General features: G+C 31.4%; 1 protein-coding gene across 1 annotated transcript in view; it reads left to right on the top strand.

The window, feature by feature from the left end:
- The window catches only part of LOC143071070 (NBAS subunit of NRZ tethering complex-like), a 156,436-nt gene that overhangs the window by 129,808 nt on the left and 4,231 nt on the right, over window positions 1–22,397 (top strand). The window contains exons 36-48 of the mRNA XM_076245145.1: window positions 50–126; window positions 775–1,075; window positions 1,771–1,837; window positions 13,510–13,617; window positions 16,495–16,739; window positions 17,072–17,190; window positions 17,693–17,785; window positions 18,414–18,527; window positions 19,061–19,152; window positions 19,624–19,786; window positions 20,806–20,948; window positions 21,301–21,384; window positions 22,083–22,191. Coding sequence (XP_076101260.1) covers window positions 50–126; window positions 775–1,075; window positions 1,771–1,837; window positions 13,510–13,617; window positions 16,495–16,739; window positions 17,072–17,190; window positions 17,693–17,785; window positions 18,414–18,527; window positions 19,061–19,152; window positions 19,624–19,786; window positions 20,806–20,948; window positions 21,301–21,384; window positions 22,083–22,191 — 1,715 coding nt within the window. The remainder of the gene's footprint in view (window positions 1–49; window positions 127–774; window positions 1,076–1,770; window positions 1,838–13,509; window positions 13,618–16,494; window positions 16,740–17,071; window positions 17,191–17,692; window positions 17,786–18,413; window positions 18,528–19,060; window positions 19,153–19,623; window positions 19,787–20,805; window positions 20,949–21,300; window positions 21,385–22,082; window positions 22,192–22,397) is intronic.

Below are 22,397 nucleotides of genomic sequence, written 5' to 3'. Positions count from 1 at the left end.
ATGTATAAAAAGTACTTATATCAATAAATTGTTACATCTTATATTTCAGTTTTGCTAGATCTAGCCAAAACAAAGTTTCCAGTAGATAGTTCACTAGGCTTAGCATATCTATTAGCATTACCAGATGTAAGTAATGATAATTTTTCCCCTCAAGAGCATATTTAGTGAGCTTTAGAATTTTAACATCTTTTTAATTGAGTTGATTTACCATTTTATGGTAAATAGATATACTGAACAAGTTTTTATCATGGCAGAAAAACACCATGCACTGTGAACTCAAAAACCTAAAGATGTAAGACATTTGTAGTATGTATCTTAGTTTCATTATACTTTGATTATGCTTTATAGTTATTAGATAGAATAGTTTCTGTAATGGTACATCTATATGGTTTTCTAATGTACAATGTATTATGATACTGCCAAAAGCACAACATTAGATTAACTATAGTTAAAAAGAAATATGTTAATAAAAGTCAGTTTTAAGGGGGAAAAAAGTTCTGAGGAGATGGTATATAATGTCAATTTACATTGCTAATCTGAAGGTCAAAAGAAAGGATAGACTTATACTTTGAATATTTTGTTTTCAGACTAAAGATGTGGAGAAATTCTTTGATGGTCTCCCTAAGACAGCTATTATCCAACAGTTGACATTGTATTACTATGCCTTACAAATCTATGCCTCTGTCAAACCCACAGCCATTCCAGATCCCAGTCCTTTGTACAGACTTGATCCTGTCAAACTAATAGACTAATATGTTGGGTTATTTTTTTCAGACTAAAGATGTGGAGAAGTTTTTTGATGATTTCCCTAAAACAGCCATAACCCAGCAGCTGACCTTGTATTACTATGCCTTACAAATATATGCCTCTGTCAAACCTACAGCCATTCCACAACCCAGTCCTTTGTACAGACTTGATCCTGTCAAACTCATACAGAGAGTCATTAACTTTGTTACCAATAGAGATGACCTTGACTGGCCTCAAGATGTCCTTGACCTTGTAGAAAAATTAAAGAAGTGTTATGAATCGTTTGAAGATTATGTTCAGGCTAGAACTTTAGTTAGGATTGGAAGCGGTATGTTTAAATAATACATTTTGATATATGATTCTGGATAAAATAAATCACATTTTCCAATTTCCCATATGAATTTGAAAGATTATTGGTGTATGATTTCTCCTGAGTCCTGAATCAAGGACTTTGTATATTTTGTATCCAACATGAAATATTGAGTTAAATTAATTGATAATTCAAACAAAAATTTGAAAAAGACAAAAATATCTTGATATATTAAATGATAAGGCATTTCCAGAAAAAAATGTATGGGGGGGTTGGAAGGCACATTATATTAAACCATGGGTGATGGGTATCAGAGCAACTTTTCACACTATAATGCACTATAAGTCTCAATTACAATTGTCTGGGTGGCGGGTGCTGACAAAAAGTGCCTTCCAACCCCCCAACCCCCCTACATTTTTTTCTGGAATAGCCCAAAGGTAAATATGCTGCATGTCCAAGTTATATATCATTGTAATTTTTATTGACAAATCCACCATGATATAGATAATTATAATACAAAAAGAAAGAGAAAACATTTCTTGTGAATTAATAGATAACAAGTGCATCTGTTAAAAAAAGCAGTAACTGAATATCTAATATTAAAAAAAAAACCTCTCAGACAATATTGTTAATGTTTGCAGGATACAACTTGATATATGTTAAATTATTTCATATGTTAAATTATTTCATACCGGTATGTTAAATTATTTCAGGTGTTGATATTCAGAGATTTACTGATGATCCAGAATATAAAAAAGAAACCATACTCGGTTTGACTATGTAAGCATTATTATGAATTACTTTTCATCTTCTTTTAAATAATTGCTTGCTGCTGAATAAAAGATAGTGAAGAAATATTTTTTTTGTATTTTTCACAAATTCCATCCTTTTTAAGCTACAAAATGATCCATATAGAAGAGCCCAATAACCACTATCTCTTAGAATAAAACATTGCTAGACAGTTTTGAAATTGTATTTCCTATAATCAAGGTACTTCTTGGAATTTTATTCATAATATTGAAAATTGAAAACTTGTGTTTTTTTATACGACCATATAATGGGATCATATAATGGTATGATGTCTGCGTTGTCCGAAGACACATTTGGTGTCCGTACAATAACTTTAGTTTAAGTGAATGGATATCTATGAAATTTTATAAGAAGGTTCAATACCACAAAAGGAAGGTAAGGATTAATTTTTGGGATGATGGTCCCAACCGTTTTGAAATAAGGGCCCAAAAGGGACCTAAAACAAGCATTTTACTTCTGTTAGGATATTAACTTGTCTATAAGTATTTCAATTGCTCTGAAATTGTACCACAATGTTTAATACCTCAAGTAGAAGGTTTGAATTCATTTTGGGGCTTATGGTGCCAACAGTATAGGGATTAATGACCAAAAAGGGGCCAAAAAACAAGCACTTTTGTAGTTTTTGGACAATAACTTGTGTTTAAGTGTATGGATCTCTCTGAAATGGTACTACAAGGTTTCATATACTACAATGGAAAGGCTGGGATCAAGTTGGGGGTAATTGCTTCAAGGGGGATTCAAAAAGTTTGGGGGGTCCAATTTTTTTAAGGGGTTCAATTTTTTTTTCTTCAAAATTTTTCAAATTTCAAATTTTTGAAGCTTCAAGAAGAAATCTTAATTGCACAGTATTGCGTATTAGATTTGTACGATATTGACATTTGATTAGTGTCAGAAACCTATATGATGTCAAAAATTTTAACATCATCCAAATTCAGAGCTGTATCAAGGTTAATGTTGTGTCAATCATACTAGCCCCAACTGTTCAGGGTTCTACCTCTGTTGTCGTATAAAGCTGCGCCTTGTGGAGCATCTGGTTGACTCTTCACATTGAATGATTCATGAAGCGATTATGTAAAATGTTTTACCAACATGACCAATCAGAAGACAGTAAATACACAAAATTTATTTATTTCATTTTGAAAAAAATTGACTTAAAATGAAACAAATATTATCTGATGATGGTGTATTTTGTTTTATGAAAAGTTGTTAATCATAGAATTGCAATTATAAACTTATGCTTGAACTTATAATTCTAATTTATTTTATAAATACTAATTAGAATAGAAATCCAAGTTCAATCTTTCAACTGTATTCTTATCCCACCTTGAATGGTAACACAAATATAGTAATAGTGTTGTATCGTAATTCTGAGATCAATCAGCATACATGTATAGTTGTATATGTTCCTGATGTTTTAGTGTTCATAGTGTACTGCAAGTAACTTCTCAGTGTGAGCTCTGTAGAGTTTGACAATAAACCAAGTGCATATATATACATATGCCTAGAAGCAAGAAACAACCTAAGACAAAACTCTATAAAGATGAACCAAGTGTGTGCACAGCTCAAAAATGATGCCATATAATCTACTATAAGGCATAACAGTTACTGAGTACTGTATAGACTCTGCTTAGTATCATCCTATGCATTGACATATACCCCATATTTGCAAGGGAGTGCAGCTTCTCATATACCAATTTCTACATTTACATGTATGGATAGTTTGACGACGGATCTTACCACTAGTATAGTAATAAGAAAAGTGATGTCGACTTACTATTCTGATTCTCTAATTATATCGCTCCCTAATGTAATAATTAGACAAAACTAAAGTAGTTAATAATTTCTATTAATAAAACACATAATATCAAAATATTTACATACACAATAAATCACTCAAAATTACTCTAGTCAAAAAGATCATACTATATTACATAACTTCTTAATACAAAATAACTAAAACATTATACTTGATTTGGGTTTGGGGCAGACTCAGCATTTCTAAATAACTGACATATAGTTAAACTCGGTGTAGCAGCTATTGGAAAGCTTTTAGAGCATAAGAGTAGGTGTTTACTCACTGTAGCTTAGGCTACAAGAGCCGGAATAACAATGTCAGTAATGCACATGGAAGTAATGCTCAACTCGGTGTAGCGGTCAACTCGGTGTAGTAAGCTACAAGAGCCGGAAGCAATGTTAGATGCTACTCAGTGTACCCAGAACTACAAGAGCCGGAAGACAAGTGTGCTACAAGAGCCAGAAGAGCATTACTTCAAATTGATGTGGATGAAGATAGCAAAACTGCTAGACAAATTTGATAGCCCATTCAAATATTAATGTACATGTACTGTACATGGAAACAAATGAAAACTACAGAATTTTGGGAAATTAATAAAATATGTATTCCCATTACCATAAGTCAGATTGAATACATGAAATGTATGCGGGCTGAGTGCCCCAAAATTAAGTAAAAGTTTAACAACCAAAAATTATAAATCAAAACAATACATTGTATATACATGTAATCTTATCATTGTTATCACATGTATCATACTACACTACAGTCTACATAAATCCTAATTATTTCCTAAACCTAAATGACAAAAGGCGTACAAGTGATCCTAAATAGATCTGCAATATAGTATACTGTAAAACTAGTACAATGTATCTTCATATAGTCTTAATCTTTCTTGATTAAACAGTAAAAACTTAAACAATTACAAGAACAATTTGAGGTAGAGCCTGATATCCTCAGTCACTGGGCATTCTGCTGTAACTTAAAAATATCAATAAAACCAGAGGTTAATTGACCCTTCTGCAGCATGTAAGTTCTCTAACTATTGCTGTTCAATCTTTATCTAATGACTATGTCATTGTCAATCTATTTTTATATAACCTTATGTTTTTTTATTGCCCACCTTTGTTTGGGTTTTTTTCTCTCCTTTTTATTAGCTCACCTGGCCCATAGCAATAGTTTATAAACATGATATATTTATGTAAAATGTAAATATTAAAGAAATGTTTAAACATCCAGATATTGTCAATGATTAATATAATTCAATAACAAATAAGAGGCTCACACAATTATTCAATCTATTAGACAGTTTTCATAAAGATATAAACTTGAGACAAATTTGTAAAGTTACTATCAGCAGACATAAAATGTTCATAGTTTATATATGAATATAAATGGTGTGTGAATGTTTCAACATCCTGATATGGTCACTTCATATAACTTGGCCTCCTTGGTTGTACTGCCTGCTGGTCTATTACATCCTATGTAGAGTTGTCCTGTTGGAGAGAATGTAAGAGAATGTGGGAATATTATTTTTATGTCACTTGTTTTATAACATGTCATCAGCAGGCCAGCATTGTTCAGGATATGAAGTGTATGAGTATTCATATCAGCTACAATAACATTGTCTCTAGGTGTTGTCACTATGTCTGTTGGATAGAATGGTCTGTCCTTGTTGATCTCTTTGTCTCCTGTATAGATATTGATGATATCACCACCCTGTCCTAACACTACTACTCTATGTCTGCCAACACTTACTCTATCTACCACATGTATATTCCCATTACCGGTACTGGTTAACCTCCAGGGAAAGGTAAATATAAGTTGTTTATCTTGATCATGTTCATACACTCTCTCTTGGTCTCCATTTTGATTCATTAGTATTACAACTCTTCTTCCTTGTTTAGGGTAGTCTTTATTAACACATTCTACTAGAACTTTATTGTCACTGGTAATATGGACTGCTGTAGAATCTAATGGTGACACATTATATAAGGAGTCTGTTAGTGTACCAGTATTACTACTGATTTGTTTTAGTCTTGATTCCTCTATAGATATAAGTAGATCATTTGATTGAGTAACAGCCATACTATAGACCTTGGTATTAAAGCTAGATAGTATGCTGAGTTTGGTTCCTTCAGGTTTTACTCTCTGTAATACTGAATCTCTGTAACTATATATCCACAGTGAATCATCATGACTATAAGACAAATCACTTATTAAAGACAGTTCAGTTTGATATTGTTTATTTATTTTCAGTTCTACACCAGTCTTTTCACACACATCTTTGATGTTAACTACTTGATGATTCTCTGTGTTTTTTAATTCTGGATGAACTTTTTCTTTGCAATGATTACACAGCAATTTACTACAGTCAATACACTTCCACTTTATTGATCTATCGGTATCACATATTCCACATTTAACTGGAACTTGACTTCTTATAACAGACCTAGAGAACGCCATTATTGTTAGATATACCTATACTATTTATGTGTGAAATTGAACTAATAAGGTGTTTAAAGTAAATCATATGACTTTCATAAATAATATGCATTGTTTGAAGATTTTAAGATTGGATAGTAAAATTTATATATATACTTTAAGTGTAATTAAACGTCCTGTGACATAAACAATAGTTTCCATTGTTTGATAAAGATTTCAAATATATTTTTCTATTGTATTTATTCATTTTCCATTTGAACAATGTCCTTTGATTTAGTGAATCAGTTTTTAGTTTTTCTTTTGTTATGGTTTTATTATAGAGAAACATGAATTTAGAACTAACAACATGTATAAAGATATTTTTTAAAAGTTGTGACTTGCAAAAAATTTTGAGGTCATATATTGGTATTACGTCATTATCGTCAGAAGACACTTAGTTTCTGAACAATAACTTTAGTTTAAGGTAATGGATCTCTTTGAAATTTAAACATAATGTTAGAAACCACAAAAGGAAGGTTAGGATTGATTTTAGGGGTTATGGTCCCAACAGTTAAGGAATTAAGGGCCTAAAAAGGGGTCCAAATAAGCATTTTTCTAGTTTCCAGACAATAACTTGTGTGTAAGTGTATGGATCTTTCATAAATTGTACCACAAGGTTCTTACAAAAAAAATGAGGTTGGGATTGATTTTGGCGGTATGACCCCAACTGTTCAGGAATTAGGGGCCAAAAAGGGGTAAAATACAATATTTTCGTAATACTTTGTATAAATTGCTTGTTTCTTGACCAATTTCAATGGGGTTTTATTCATGAATTCTTGGGGTTCTTTAATATGCTGAATTTAACCATGTAATAACTTTTTGGATTTTGGACCCCGTTTTTAAATTGGTCCTCATTGAGGTCCAAAGGGTCTATTATTAAACATTGTTTGATTTTAAAAAAATCAAAAATTAAACTATTGGGGTAATTTGATATGCTGAATCTAACCGTGTATTTAGAATTTTATTTTAGGTCTCCTTTTCAAATTGATATACTTTAAGGTCCAAAGGGTTCAATATTAAACTTGGTGTAATTTTAACAAAAATTGAATTCTTGGGGTTTTTTAATATGCCGAATCTAAACATTTATTTAGATTTTTGATTATGGGCCCAGTTTTCAAGTTGGTCCAAAATTAAACTTTTGTTTGATTTCATCAAAAAATAAATTATTAGGGTGCTTTGATATGTCTAATCTAACCTAATATAGACTTTTAATTTAGGGTCCCGTTTTCATAATGGTCTTCATTAAGGTCCAAAGGGTCCAATTTCAAACTATTCTTTCAACAAAAATTGAATACATGGGGTTCTTTGGTATGCTGAATCTATCCATGTATTTAGATTTTTGATTTTTGGGCCCTGTTTTCAAATAGGTTGACATTAAGGTCAAAAGGGTCCAAAATTAAAGTTTGTTTAATTTCATCAAAAATTGAATTCTTAAGGTGTTTTGATATGCTGAATCTAACCATGTATTTATATTTTGGATATGGGACCATTATAGGTAAATGTCCAATTTAAAAAAATTAAGTTCTTAGACCACATTCATTCTCTGTCACAAACCTATGATGTGTCAAATATTTAATCACAATCCAAATTCAGAACTGTTTCAAGCTTGACTGTTGTGTCCATACTTGGCCTTAACTGTTCAGGATTCAACCTCTGCAGTCGTATCAAGCTGTACCCTGTGAAAGTGTGAAGCGTTTTATTTTATTTTTGCTTTCCATTCTTATTTAAAGGAAGTTCTCAGAAATGGTATTGAATATGTTTAATTGTCATTTGTTCCATGTTTGCATTGTGTTCTGATTCTTTGTTAATATTTTTAGGGTAAAATAATTTATGTTTGATGTGATGTTGCTCTAATCTATTTTAATTGTCTGTTGTTTATACTGTATCTTTTATTTGGTACTTTTTATGTAATAGGGAAATGTGTGTTAAAACACCTGAGTCAACATCCAACCTCATTTCTTCTTGCAAATTTCTTGACCATACAATTAAAACCATCCTGATGTAACTTTCTGCCCTATATTTCAATTTTTGCTAATAAATGTGTCAGTGAACAAAATCCTCAAAGTCACACATAATGAGTTCATAGTAATTTAAATAATTTAATTACCCCTGATTTCTTTCAGAACTCACCATTTGAACTTATGATATATAAAATTATGGATTTAATGCTGACATCAACATTATTATCAACCTTATTTTTCCTGTTATAACCTATCTTGTAAATAAACTCCTGTGAAATATTGTGGAGCAATGCCATTGGTATCCATGTTTGAATTAATCATACATCATAATTGAATTAAAACTTTTATTTTATATATAAACATCACTTATAATTTGGCCCTTGGGGAATCTACTCAGCTAAACAAATTATTTTTTTGCTCCATGCCTAAACCAAGAGCCTAGCTATGTGCATACTGAAAAGTTAAGCAAGGTATACATGCTTGACATCACACCAATCCAATTAAAACAATGGTTCAAAATAAATGCATGAGGTTATCAGGAAGCCTAGAGGTTATCATGCCTATGAGGCTATGAGGAAGCCTGTAAGGAGGCTATGAGGAAGCCTAGTAGTGTTGATGTTGAATTGGTGTTGGAATGAATTTGTATGAAATTTGACAGTTTATCCCCAGAAATTCTTGGGGGATGAGTGAAATTTTTGAAACAACCAGTAATAAAATTTCATAGATGAAATCTATTTACCGTGCTGAGATTGATTCCCCTGTCATAGCAATATTGAAGGTGAAAGGAGGGGTTGGTGGGAGACAAGTTTTGTTTTAGCTTTAACACTATTAGACCCAAGATTAGTCTTATAACTGCTTAATCTAAATTTGAATAAATGGATACTCAAGGCAGCATATACAGGTTTTTAATACACAACTTCTTAATGGGAATAAAGGGCTGCGCTTTAGCACATGATACGCCCGTTGTTTGAAAGACGACGGGCGTATAAAAATGGCAAAAAAGACTACAATGACAATGAGGAGCAGCAAGAAGATAACAGGGAAAGTGATGATGGTGAAAGTGACTCTACTGAAAGTTATGATCTAAATGAGGAAGTAGGTGATGAAAGTAAGGATTTCATTGATGATGAGAATGAGGATTTCATTGATGTTGAGGAGGCCTCTTGTGAGAATGAAAATGAGGATTTTTCTGATGAGGAGGACAGTGATTACAGCGAAGAAGACACTGATGATTAAACCTAGTTTAGCTTTTCGATATTTAGCATAAAAAACAAATATCATTAGGGACGACATCAAAAGATCAATGTAAGATGAAAAACTTAATTCAAATAGTTTGGGGGTGGGGGTTGAACGGCTGCAAGATTTGGTTATCCACATTGATTTTTACATATATCTATATGGGTCAATCAATTTTTCCCAAATTAAGTTAAGAGGGGGGTGGGGGATTAGTGAAAAAACTATGTGAATTAAGTTTTTTATCCTTCATTGAACTTTTGATGTCGTCCCTTAACATTGGCATATAACATAGAAGTCTTCAATGCAATATAAGGAAAGTGATATATGATTATGGGTTTTAGTAATTCTATGGCTGATTTCCAAATCTTATAGTAGTTTGAAAGAAGGTAATTTTCTTGGGGTATATTGCTCATAGTTAGATTCTGTTGAACACAGTAAGGAATCCATACTAAATTATACAAAGATGTATGCAAAAGTTGTTCAAATGGTGCTTAATATGGTGGATAATGATTATTACCTTTTTATTGTTTAGAATATTCACAAGATGATCATATTGATAAATGTTTAGGAGACTTGATTTCCTTATTTTTCTCATAAAATGACACCCTTTAACATTTAAGGAATATTTAGTCACATGTTAGGATTTTCATGTTGTCACTTGTTCACTTATTATGTGCTATTGTAGACTAGTTATGTTTTATAACATTTTTTATTGCGCTCAACCTTTCCACCGAAACCGAACTCTATAAAAAAAGCTGCAATGCTAAGGTATCATTTGTGATTTCAATTGCAACCAATTTTAACAAGAGTAAAACATCCTATAAGCAAAAACAGTATTTGATTTTTATCCATAGCTTAGATAGTAAAAATGTTATCATAAATGATATATGCCTCAGGGAACAGTTAGTATCTCAGGGACTGCTAATGTGCTTTCATCCTTGCAACCATTCAATAATAGTACAAACATATGACATTCATGGAACCTATTTTTTACAACAAATTTAATGTTTTAAATTGAGCTAAAGATTTTACAAATTTTATGTTTTCATCAGATTTTATTAAGTATTATTTGTTACATCAATAGATATAAACAATTCATGGACATTGGTGAAAGCCTTTTTGAGTTATTGTCCGAAGTGTTGAAAATCCCCCTTTTTTTTATGAATAAAGCCCCATAAATCCAAAACTTAAAATCTGAAATTTATAAAAATTGAAAGGGAGCTTACATCAATAGATATAAACAATTCACCAAAGTTTCATGGACATTGGTGAAAGCCTTTTTGAGTTATTGTCCGAAGTGTTGAAAATCCCCCTTTTTTTATGAATAAAGCCCCATAAATCCAAAACTTAAAATCTGAAATTTATAAAAATTGAAAGGGAGTTTACATCAATAGATATAAACAATTCACCAAAGTTTCATGGACATTGGTGAAAGCCTTTTTGAGTTATTGTCTGAAGTGTTGAAAATCCCCCCTTTTTTTATGAATAAAGCCCCATAAATCCAAAACTTAAAATCTGAAATTAAAAAAAAACCGAAAGGGAGCTTACGTCAATAGATATAAACAATTCACTTTCAAGTTTCATGGAAATTGGTGAAAGTGTTTTTGAGTTATTGTCCGAAGTGTGGACGACTGACGGACAGACGGACGGACAATGGTATACCGTAATACGTCCCGTCTAAAAGAAGGGCGTATAAAAACCTAAAAATAATGACTACTGAGTTTAATGAAAATCAAACTATGTATAAACATAACTTATATAACATATGAAGTACCTAATAACTAAAAATATAAGCAAAGAATTTTCTTCAGCTGTGTAAAATCTACACAAATATTCTACAATGATTTTTTTCCCATTATTTTTATTTATATAGGGTTCAAGGTCAGATCTAAAAGTGAACAAAATTAAAGTGTAAAATGAAAATAATTCAGTATAATTTTTCAAATCTACTCTTTAGGAATAAAACAAGATTACAATAGATTTATATAAATTCTTTGCTTCCCTGTAAGCCTTTCGCAGACAAAAACACTTAATTTTAACAACAACAACAACAACAACAACAATACTTTATTTTAAGAGGGTTACACAGTTAGCTATATAACTAATCTTCCCTGTGGCCCTCATCATGAGAAATCAAACAAAATGCAAACATATACATTGCATACATTAGTATAAAAAGTCAAGTATGATAATAATGTTTAATACAACTTGATAAAATGTGATGAAAAAAAATAAACATGATGACATGATCAGTTTTTAATATTATTGATATAGCTAGGTTGATTTCAATAAATGATCTGTTATTTTGTATTTAAAAGAATTAACATTTGTAATATTTCTTAACGGTATTGGCAAATTATTCCACGAGAATGGTCCAGAATACATAAAAGATTTTTTGAACAATTCTGTTTTTGGTTTAGGGAGTATGAGGTTTCCTTGAACAGCATTTCTCAAGGGGTATGGATTTCTGTCTGAAACATAATGAAACTTGTTAGCAAGATATGATGGGGCGTCATTTTTAATGCACTTAAATGTCATCACTAACTTATGATATTTTATTCTCTGTTCAACTGTCATCCAGTTTAAATGTTTGAATAAGGGTGCAGAAGGAGCGAATGGGTCTGTTTCTAGTATTAATCTAGCAGCCCTCTTTTGTAATTTTAATATCCTTTTTAAACCCTCACTGCTACAACTACTCCACACTATACAACAATAATCAATTAGTGGCAAGATATAACCATTATAGAACAATTTTCTGCAGTCTAGATTTAGAAATTTTTTAATCTTTAATAGTAGATATAGTCTGGATGATATTTTTGAGCAGATCACATCAATTTGGTTCGTCCATGTGAGGGAAGGGTCAATTTTAATGCCTAAAAGACTTTCACATGTGGAAGATTGTATCACTTGATTGTTAATAGTTAAACAACTATCATTGTAATGTGGCATTGCTCTTTGCTTCGTTCCAATAATCATATATTTTGTTTTATTTCTATTGATGAACATATTGTTGTCATTGCACCATTCCTCTACACCATGTAAATCTTCTTGTACCTTTGACTGTAGAGTTTGATAACAATTACCAGAAAGATGTAAAGTTGAATCATCGGCATATAAATCGGTGCAACAATTTTGCATATAAATAGGAAGGTTGTTTATGTATAATATAAACAGAAGGGGGCCTAATATGGAGCCTTGGGGGACACCATACTTGATATAAAGTTTTTCAGAATGAGCATTACCAATTTGTACTTGTTGAGTTCTTTCATTCAAATATGATTTAAAAAAAGAAACAGCAGTATTATCAAATCCATAAATTTAAGTTTTTACAGAGAATATCATGATCTACTACATCAAAAGCTTTCTTAAAATCCAACAGGACTGCTAAGTTGATATTACCATCATTCATATCCTGTATCCATTTATCTATGATATTGATAAGGCAGGTTGCTCTTGCATTCTTTAGAACACTGGGTAATGTACTTGTATCTATTATTCTGTTAAAAATGTAAGTTAAAGATGACGTTATGAAAGGAGCACTCAATTTTAAAATTGTTGGTCCTATGTAATCAGATCCGGTGGATTTATTAATGTCAAGTTTGATCATCTCATTAAATAGACCATTTATTGTGACTGGTGGAATTGAAAATTTTACTTGTTCAGACTTAGTAAATTTCTTTTGTACAAATTGATTTAATTTTGCATAATGATGAGTTTTGCTCATACATCTGTCAGTCCTCAGGTTTTCAACACAAGATGTAAAAAACTTATTAAAAACATTACAAATGTCACTGACATTATTAGTTTTAACACTATCTTCATTTAAAAGTTCATATGGATTTTCTTGTTGGGATGGGTTAAGACTTCGAATACATTTCCACAAATCTTTAGAAGCTTTTGAATCTTTTACCATCTTTGAATAAAATTTTCTTTTTGATTCATCGATTATGTGTTTTGTCCTGTTTCGCCAAAATTTGAACTTGGACCACATTCCTAATTTATGGTATTTCTCTCTCATTTTTCTGGCATATGCAATTTCATTATTGAACCATTCAGGTTGTCTGTCTCTTTTTACTCTTTTAGTAACAATTGGTGCATGTTTATCTAGAACTGCATTAAATATGTCATACCACATCTGTTTAACCAGTATAAACATATTTATATTATAGGAGTGTTAATGATGAGATGTATAATGTAGCCTGTAACCTGGCAGAGAGATATGGTATACCATTATGGGAGCTCTACATGTCACATCTTGAGTTCTTATTTGATAGTGGGTAAGTATGATTGATTCTTAAGGAAGTTATTATGTTAATAGGACACCAGTAGTTTCCATTAACAATGTTCACTTACAAAATGATTTAAGACATATATGGGCGTTTTTCAATAAAAACGTACTTTCTTGTCCCAGCCACTTTAAAAAAAAATGTGTTTGATCTTTGCAAGTAATTTTTTGTGCAGTCAGTACATTGAATTAGATATAACATTTTTAAGCAAAGAAACAGTTTATTTTTTAGAGAGATTGATAAGATATTGATTCCTGAATGGTCCAAAACAACCAAAATGGCATGTCCCTAGACCGCCTGTTCAACATTCATACTCTCAAATATCGTAAAAAAATGAAGAAATAAATATCAATTTTACTTAATATAAGTTCTTTAATAATTCAAAAGTATGTTTAGAGCCAACATATTTTAATAAACAGCTTTTAACATAGGATTTTTTATTTTAGAAGGGGTGTCCCTAACACAATGTCCACTACGAAACGAAGTCATTAAAACTTGCTTATAAACAGTTTTAAAAAATCAATGTAATTTTTTGTTTGCAAGAGATATGAACATTATGGGTCTTACAAAAGAAGTGATGCTTTTATAACTGCAATTAAACTGTTGATAAGAAACATTGAGCACATCAAATGGACCAGAGTAATACCGTATTTTTGTAAATGTCCACTACGAAACGGGTCAAATCTCCTTCAGTAACTGGTTTTAAAATTATGAAAAAAATATCAGTGTACAGCTTAATAATTCTTTGATGAATACAGACAGTCTTGTTACTATTGCAAAATTGGGGTTGTGAGAAAAAAATAAAACATGTGAATACGTCCCCTACGAAACAAGATTGGGAGAATAACGTTTCGTAGTGGACACTACCACTACCATGCAGTCTTTTTTTACTCTTTTTTCAATTATATTCGTGCAAATCAAATAACAAAGGTTAGTTTCATGTAATTTTTATTATGTTTTCATTAACATAGAATAGGGTTGATGTCAACTACGAAACTTTTTGTCCACTACGAAATGGTTTTGTCAACTACGAAACGCATCAAAATGTCCACTACGTAACATGAGTTGTACCTTCATATGTGAAGTACTGTCTAATCTTTATCAATAAAAAATGGTTCTCCAATTCAGAAAAAAAATGAGATTTTTTTAGTATATAACGTAAACAAAATGGAATGTCTATAGGAAACATTTAAAATTGCAAAAATATGTGTGTTTAGAAGCAGTTATGTAGGGGACAAAAGTCCCCTACGAATCAGTACACAAATTATGAAAATAATATCATTTTAAAGAGTATGTAAGATTGCACTTTTTGTTTACAAACAGGTCTATAATAGAGGTATTCAAAATAACTCTTGAAAATAAATTTTAGACTAGTTGATTTTCCATTTTTTTTTTAGGTCTGAAAGGAACGCTTTTATTGAAAAACGCCCATATATTCAATTTATAATTGTCGTTTGCAATTTGCAATAGAAAAGGGGGATATAAACCAAAAGGTTAAAAAAAAATACTGACATCACTAAAGCCAAGAAAGCAATTGATTTTCTAAAGTAGAAAAAAAACATTGTAAAAAAAATTAAAAGCTGTCCAACACATAATACACAGAAAAGTAAAAACTGAGGGATGAATACTATCTTTAATTTCTGAATTTACAATGTACCAATTATAATTACATTGCATACATGTTTCATTGTGATAGTTATTTTGATTGGCTAACAGCAATCTCGCATCATTCTGAAATCAACCTTCATTTCATATACTACCATGATGTAGTATGTCATACCTTTGTCTGTTTGTCCATAGTCAACATGTTGGACAATAACTCAAAAAGCCTAAACCAATTTTCATAAAACATTTGTGACATTTTCATATTTATAAATATAAGCTGCCATTAGTTTTTGTCTTGTTTTTTAAATTTTCTGGTTTTATGGAACTTTATCCTGCCATTGGGTGTTCTACTATACAGATACAGCCCTACAGATATCGCTATGCTGTATCTGTATACTATACAGATATTGCTTTAAAGCTCCGCCCACTGCCGGACTGAGTATTGTATGAACCTGCATGACCTCCGAATGTGTATTGCAGTTGGATTCCAATGACGTATCAATTGCGAATTAACGATTACTTTTATACCTTCTGTTTGTTTTCAAACATTTCTTTAGAGCAATTAGAATCACACCAATTTTCTGATTACATACACACATGAACAGCAGTCTTTTCTACGATAACAACCATCGATTTCAAAACGTGAATGTGTATGATTGTGTAACAAAAACAACCATGTCAATTTCAGCATGCATGTTTAGTGAATGTTGAGTCTGAAGTGTAGGACAACTCGTACAACTCCTGTTTCAAACTGGACAATGTTTTGTTATTTGTTTTTACTGTTGAAATTAGTTGTTATGTTAATATAGATAATTATTCATCTTGAGTGATGTATTATTGTTGACCATTCGAGATTCTTTTTTTGCGAACCCTTCTTCAGCTGAATGTGTGATTACTGTATCGTATTACTACACGGGCCTCAAGGGATTTCAAATAAAAAATAAATACAAAACAAGTTTTTGTGTCTTTCAAAACACAAATAATATACAGAACTAAATATCAGCTCTATCTGTACTCAGCTTGAAACAGGTGTAATAGCTCGCTAAAAGCTTGCATAAACCTTGTTTCCTAGCCTCGTACAAATACAACTGATATAATTTAAAGACACTTAACAGTTATTGTCTATTTATTCATTGAAAAAGGGACAGCTGTATCATACGCTCATGGCCCAGCTCTTTATTCCCCTTCATCACAACATTATCTTAACCTTAAAAAATAAAAAAATGACTATTTATAATCACTGCTTGATATTAATATTTTCAGTCTTGCCATAGAAGAAATAGAGGAGAGAGTGAATAATAAGAATATTGTTCCAACGTTGATAAGTCAGCCTGAAGAGTTTGCTGAGAGAATGAGGACCAGTATTTACCCTGACCTGGACGGTACAGATCATACCACATTGATATATTACTTCACTCTACTGGCTGGAGTGGGCGATGTAAAACAGGGAGGAATCACAGCAGACAATCATCTCAAACTACTGAAAAAAATCAAAGGGGTTGCCATAGGTAAGTGAGATTGTACTGGTTGATTGACCCACAATGCTATATTCTGGATTTATTATTATTAGTGAGTTGCCTATTTTTACGTGCAATGAGAAGTATAAATTGAATATAGGGTTGTATACAAATACCACTTTTTTCTCAATCCACGAAAATAAATAAGTTAACAGTATTTGGTACAATTTTTTTTAACAGCATTCTATTTAATTTCTTGAGATGATAGTACTGTTATTGATGTATAATTTTTTTTTAAATATAAATGAAAGTTGGACATTATATGATATAAGATTTAACCATTCTTTAAGAAAGTAAAAGTTAGACGTCTTAATATATTGTAGGTTTGGACTGTAAACAGTTGATGAATGGTTTAAACAGTCCAGTCAAATACATAATACCTGTACTGACCCCTACTAATGTGACAGCCATTGCTAAACTGGCAAATAAAATACCTGATGGGGTAAGTTATATTTACATGCCAGCTTATGTGAAAACTGTAGTTAAAATAGCAAAAGATTATGAAATTTATTTGTATCTGGCAAACAAAACACTGAATGCAGTTCATCATATTTTCGTGCACTAACCTCCACAATTTAGAAAAATACAATTTGCAAACAACACAACTGCTGCTATTAGTTATGGCAACCATTGCCATTGCTTAATATATACCAAGAAAATACTTTATTATTTTCTATTAACTCAACAATTCTGAATAGAAATACTTCCATGTAGTAAACCCTATACTTTGTATTGCCCCTTACCTCTCAGTCACGGAGTTACTCATAAATTTAAATTCTTTGAAGTTATGTACAGCTTAAAATAATAATTAATGAGAAAGAACCTTTTTTAAACAATGATAGTTATTTCCAGTTTTAGATAGTTTTTAAAAATGAATTCATTTCCAACTTCAGGTATAACCCAAATGATAATTAAATTGAATATCTTTTACCTATAATTTTCAGACTGGTGGATTTTTACACCCGAGTGTGGTACATTGTGCTTGGGCTGTTAAACAATTCTGGAGTACAGATACAAAGAAAGTACCAGATTCAACAGTAAGTACTCGTATTAATGTTAATCACAATTAACTAAGCTAAAAATCCCAATATTTGCTTTGGATATATATGATTTTTAAAGCATCTTTAATCTGTGTTTGTGAAACTGATTCATGGTATGCAGAGTAACTTAACCAAGAATACATGATTATCAATACTATATTAAAAGGATAACGGGAATTACCTAAAATATTGGACAGAACAAGTATGGTACAGACCGCATCAACCACTAACCACAGGACTCCTCCCAAACAAGATAAACTTATGGTCCAGTTAGCCTGGCTTGTGGTGAAGTTAAACCAGTCAGTTTTATGATATATAAAAAAGAAGATGTGGTATGATTGCCAATGAGACAACTATCCACAAAAGACCAAAATGACACAGACATTAACAACTATAGGTCACCGTACGTATGAGCTTCTTTGTCTTTCTTTACCATTTGGCAAGAATAAAACAAAATAAGCATGCCAAGAATTCATTAACATTGTAGAATCTTATATCAAATGTATGGTGTTATTTTACAATAAAAACTCTATACTTGTCTCAAGTTTGGGAATATCTTATCATACTCGATGCAGTGGTAGAATCAATATACATATCTGAAGTTCTAGGATTCTGTATATTTCAGGCTGCCTGGGTACATAGATATGAAGGCAGTGGGGAATCATTACAGAAGCTACTCCCAGTTGATGTTATCAATTTTATTGATGAGATTGTTTTCTCAGAGCAGTCAAGGTTAAAGGTAGGTTATAGTTTTTAATAAAAAAAAATCAACTAAATAAGACAGAATCAATCTTAACAGTGCCATTCAGGTATTTGTGAGGTATGTATGCTCTCAATAAAAGTGATTAGAACGTTTGACTGCTTTGATGAAGATATTGTATTTTATTGTCATAACAAAGTCTTTTTGTTGGAGATTCAAAATGTATAAATGGAGATGTGGTGATATCTGTCAATAAGAAAGCAACATGTCAACACACTAAAAAATGCCTATTACTTTAACTGTTCTCGAGTTATGCTTTTTTATTACTGAATAATTTCTCTCACTGTTGTATGTACTGACGGAAAGTTTCATTTCTATGCTCAAAAACTTGAGTAAATTGACTCTCCAGCTGGGGCTATCTGATTCCCATGAACAAATTCTTTTATTTATAATATTTTTTATTATCTCATGTTTCATCATCCAAAATTATTTTGACATGTTTCCATTATGATCTTGAGACCCGTTTTTTTCTATAACCATATTTCATACTTGAAACATTATACTATTTTCAGCTAGAGGTTGAATGTAGACAAGAAATAGTAAAGAGAACTTTAAAATTTACTAAACAACATGGTGGAAAGAAGAAAAAGCAAGATGATTCTGGGTAGGTTTGACAGATGCAAATAATAGATATAATCATAAGGATATTCATTTATCTAACAAAAGTTGGAGGAGGTTATTGGGCTGATATAGTGTATATTAAGTTTATATTCCAACAACTAATTACAAATGATTGCCTCATGACACTTTCTAGAAAGAACACAATCTCTTTTGCAGATTATTGTTTGATACAAATCGTCTTAAATAATAAGAAAAACATTTCCACACTGTATTAAGGTGACACATTATTTGCCCAGTCTTGACAAAATTTAATTGTCTCATGAAGATTCACACTCAATGCAGTGTTAGAATCTAAATATAGAATGTTATTAAAAGAGAAACAAAGCCATGTCAAAAAAGTTACATGACCAAAAGACAAGAAACAGTACACAAAACATAGCAAACTTAAAAATTGAGTGACACAAACTAAAGTACATTCAAATGATGCTGGAATAATGTATTATTTTCTATCTAGATGCAGGATAAGTTGGGAGGATGCTGCCAACACTCTACTACAATACCTGAATCACATAGAGAATTTAAATCATGAAAGTTTTAAATCGTTGTCAATGTCTGGTGATGATATGTTGGTGGAGTATGCTGCCAAGTTTGATTTGTCAAAGGGAGATAATTTGCAAGTAAGTTGGATTTATTTTTGACATTTTTATGGCCCCGCAACGAAGTTGTCAGTGCCATATAGTTTTACCCTTGTCCGTAATTCCGTTATTCCGTCATTCCGTAATTCTGTCATTCCGTAATACAGTCATTCTGCAACAAACCATTATACAGAGTTTTTTTTCTAAACGCCTTCAGATATTGGGCTTATTTTTAGTATGTGCCTTAACCATGATGAGTTACAGCTGAAGTTTAAGTTTTGTTTGGCTCTGCTAATTTTTGTTGAAATTACAGGCTTTGGACTTTGATAAATTGCTGAAAATCACAGTTATGAGGACCTTTTTTCTGAATGCTTTCAGATATTGGGCTGATTTATTGTATGTGAGCTAACCATGATGAGTTACAGGTCAAGTTCAAGTTTTGTTCCTCTCCATTAATTTTTGCCAAAATTAAGGGTTTACAATTTTGAAAATCACAGTTATACACACTTTTTTCTATAGGCCTCTGATTTTGAGCTGATTTTTTATATGTGATACTACCACCATGTTTGTGTCCACATGTGTTATTGAAATTGAAGATTTATCAGTTTTTGCGATGGGGCCATTCGTGTCGCTTTGACACATCTAGTTTGTCTATTATGTCTGTTTGTTTTGTTCAGACACATCGTATTCAATATAATGGAATTTTATGCGACTAATGTACAAGTGAGAGGTTTAGCTAGCTATTAAACCAGGTTTAATCCACCATTTTCTACGTAAGAAAAAAAGCCTGTACCAAGTCAGGAATATGACATTTGTTTTCCATTCATTTGATGTGTTTGAGCTTTTGCCATTTGCTTAGGGACTTTCAGTTTCGAATTGTCTGCTGAGATCTGTGTTTTTGTTATTTAACTTTTTATGTACATGTACATTTTCTTGAATATTTGACTTAGTGCAACCCTTAATTCATCTATAAATAGTTTAATGACAAAGCTTTACAGTGATATTGTTGGCTCTTTTTACAAACAATCTCCACATGTGTCTAATATAATTGAAATGTTTAGATGCAGAAGTTATACTGTGACATGATAGAGAATGGCTATACTGTGGAGCTGATAGAAGACATTTTGGAAGTGTTTCCAGTATCACCATGGACACCACATACAGCATTAAAGGAAGCTGTTGGTCACCTGATACAGTTACTAAGGTATTTAAATATGTCATGATGCAATACCCAATATTCAAGGTATCTGTTAGTCACATTCTGCTACTTAGGTAAGAATAGTGTTACTATCGACACCGCAGACATACCAAACAACAGCTGACTATTTGTACCCGTATACAGTAATTTACTTAGTTTTGTATCACCATGCACCTTCAGTCACTTAGAGAAGTAGTGTAACCATGGACACCCCCAAACAATTTAAAACTGGGTCAATAAGACAGCAACCAAATTATGCTAACATACTAAATTATCAACAGTTGCTTTTAAAAATTGTATAGTGAAGTTTATTTAAATGCATAATTTGAATTAGTTGAAATGTGATTCTTAATTACAGAGACCCAAATGAATTGGACAAAAAACAGATTCTTGTCAGACTTGAGAAAGTTGTACTTAATGTTGAAGAACATCAAAATCAAGGGTAAGGTTAATACTTGGACTACTGAATGACTGTATTTAAAGTATGTTGCCCATTTTGTTAGAATCAAAATGTTAATCTTAAAATATGTTATCTTTATTATTTAAATTTGAATTCAAAGAATCAAGAATTGGTTATTTTAATTTGAAAATCTAAAATTGTATTAATAACTTGAAACTAGCCATGAAACTGTGGATACTATGTATTCATAATTATTTTTGGTCACTAATTTTCCAGAATTTTAAGGTTACACATGAATCAAGTTTTCAACAAAATATAATATTGGTTATACATGTGTAAAGAATTTTACAAACCAAAGAAATCAAGTATCTTTGAAAATATAGTTTTCTCATTTTACAAAAATGTTTACCCATAGAATATATATTACTCCCATGTATGAAGTACATGTATACATACAAATTACTGATGCTACAGTCCTATAAATCTGGGCAAAAATGATATCAAAATCAATCCTGGATTCATTTTTGAGTCTGAAGATGTGCCAATTTTCCATTTCCCTTGTAGTGGCTTAATTTTGTTCAACAAACAGCTGTATAAAGACCCTCTTTTATAGTAAAATAAAGATTACTTCTTCTGTCAAATGAACTGCTGAAATTCATATATGCAATGGTTTAAGTAGGGATTTTTACCAAGAAATTTTTTGTTCCATGTTTTGCATTCCTTTACTCTTTATATTTCAGGGGTAATCTGGTTTCCTCAGAAGATGTTATGGTTTTATTGAGACCGTTTTGTTCAGATGACAGGGTAGCAGTCCAACCAAGACTGGACGTCTTACATATGGTGGAAAAGGTATATTTTGGAACAGTAAATGCATTTTAAAAATGTATTAATTGGTTAGCATAAATATTTCTACACCAGTTTAGGCTTTAGCTTAAACAAATTTTTATTGTTCAAAAGGATAAATGGGTCAGAAAAAGTTTTGCAAATTAGTAACATTTTCTCTCATGCATGCATACTGATTCTACACCTATGATTATAGGAAAGTTTTTTTGGAA

Source organism: Mytilus galloprovincialis, chromosome 4, assembly GCF_965363235.1.
Source record: "Mytilus galloprovincialis chromosome 4, xbMytGall1.hap1.1, whole genome shotgun sequence".
Classification (NCBI taxonomy): domain Eukaryota; kingdom Metazoa; phylum Mollusca; class Bivalvia; order Mytilida; family Mytilidae; genus Mytilus; species Mytilus galloprovincialis.
The sequence above is the reverse complement of the archived record's forward strand: the minus strand, read 5'-3'. Positions and strand labels throughout refer to the sequence as shown.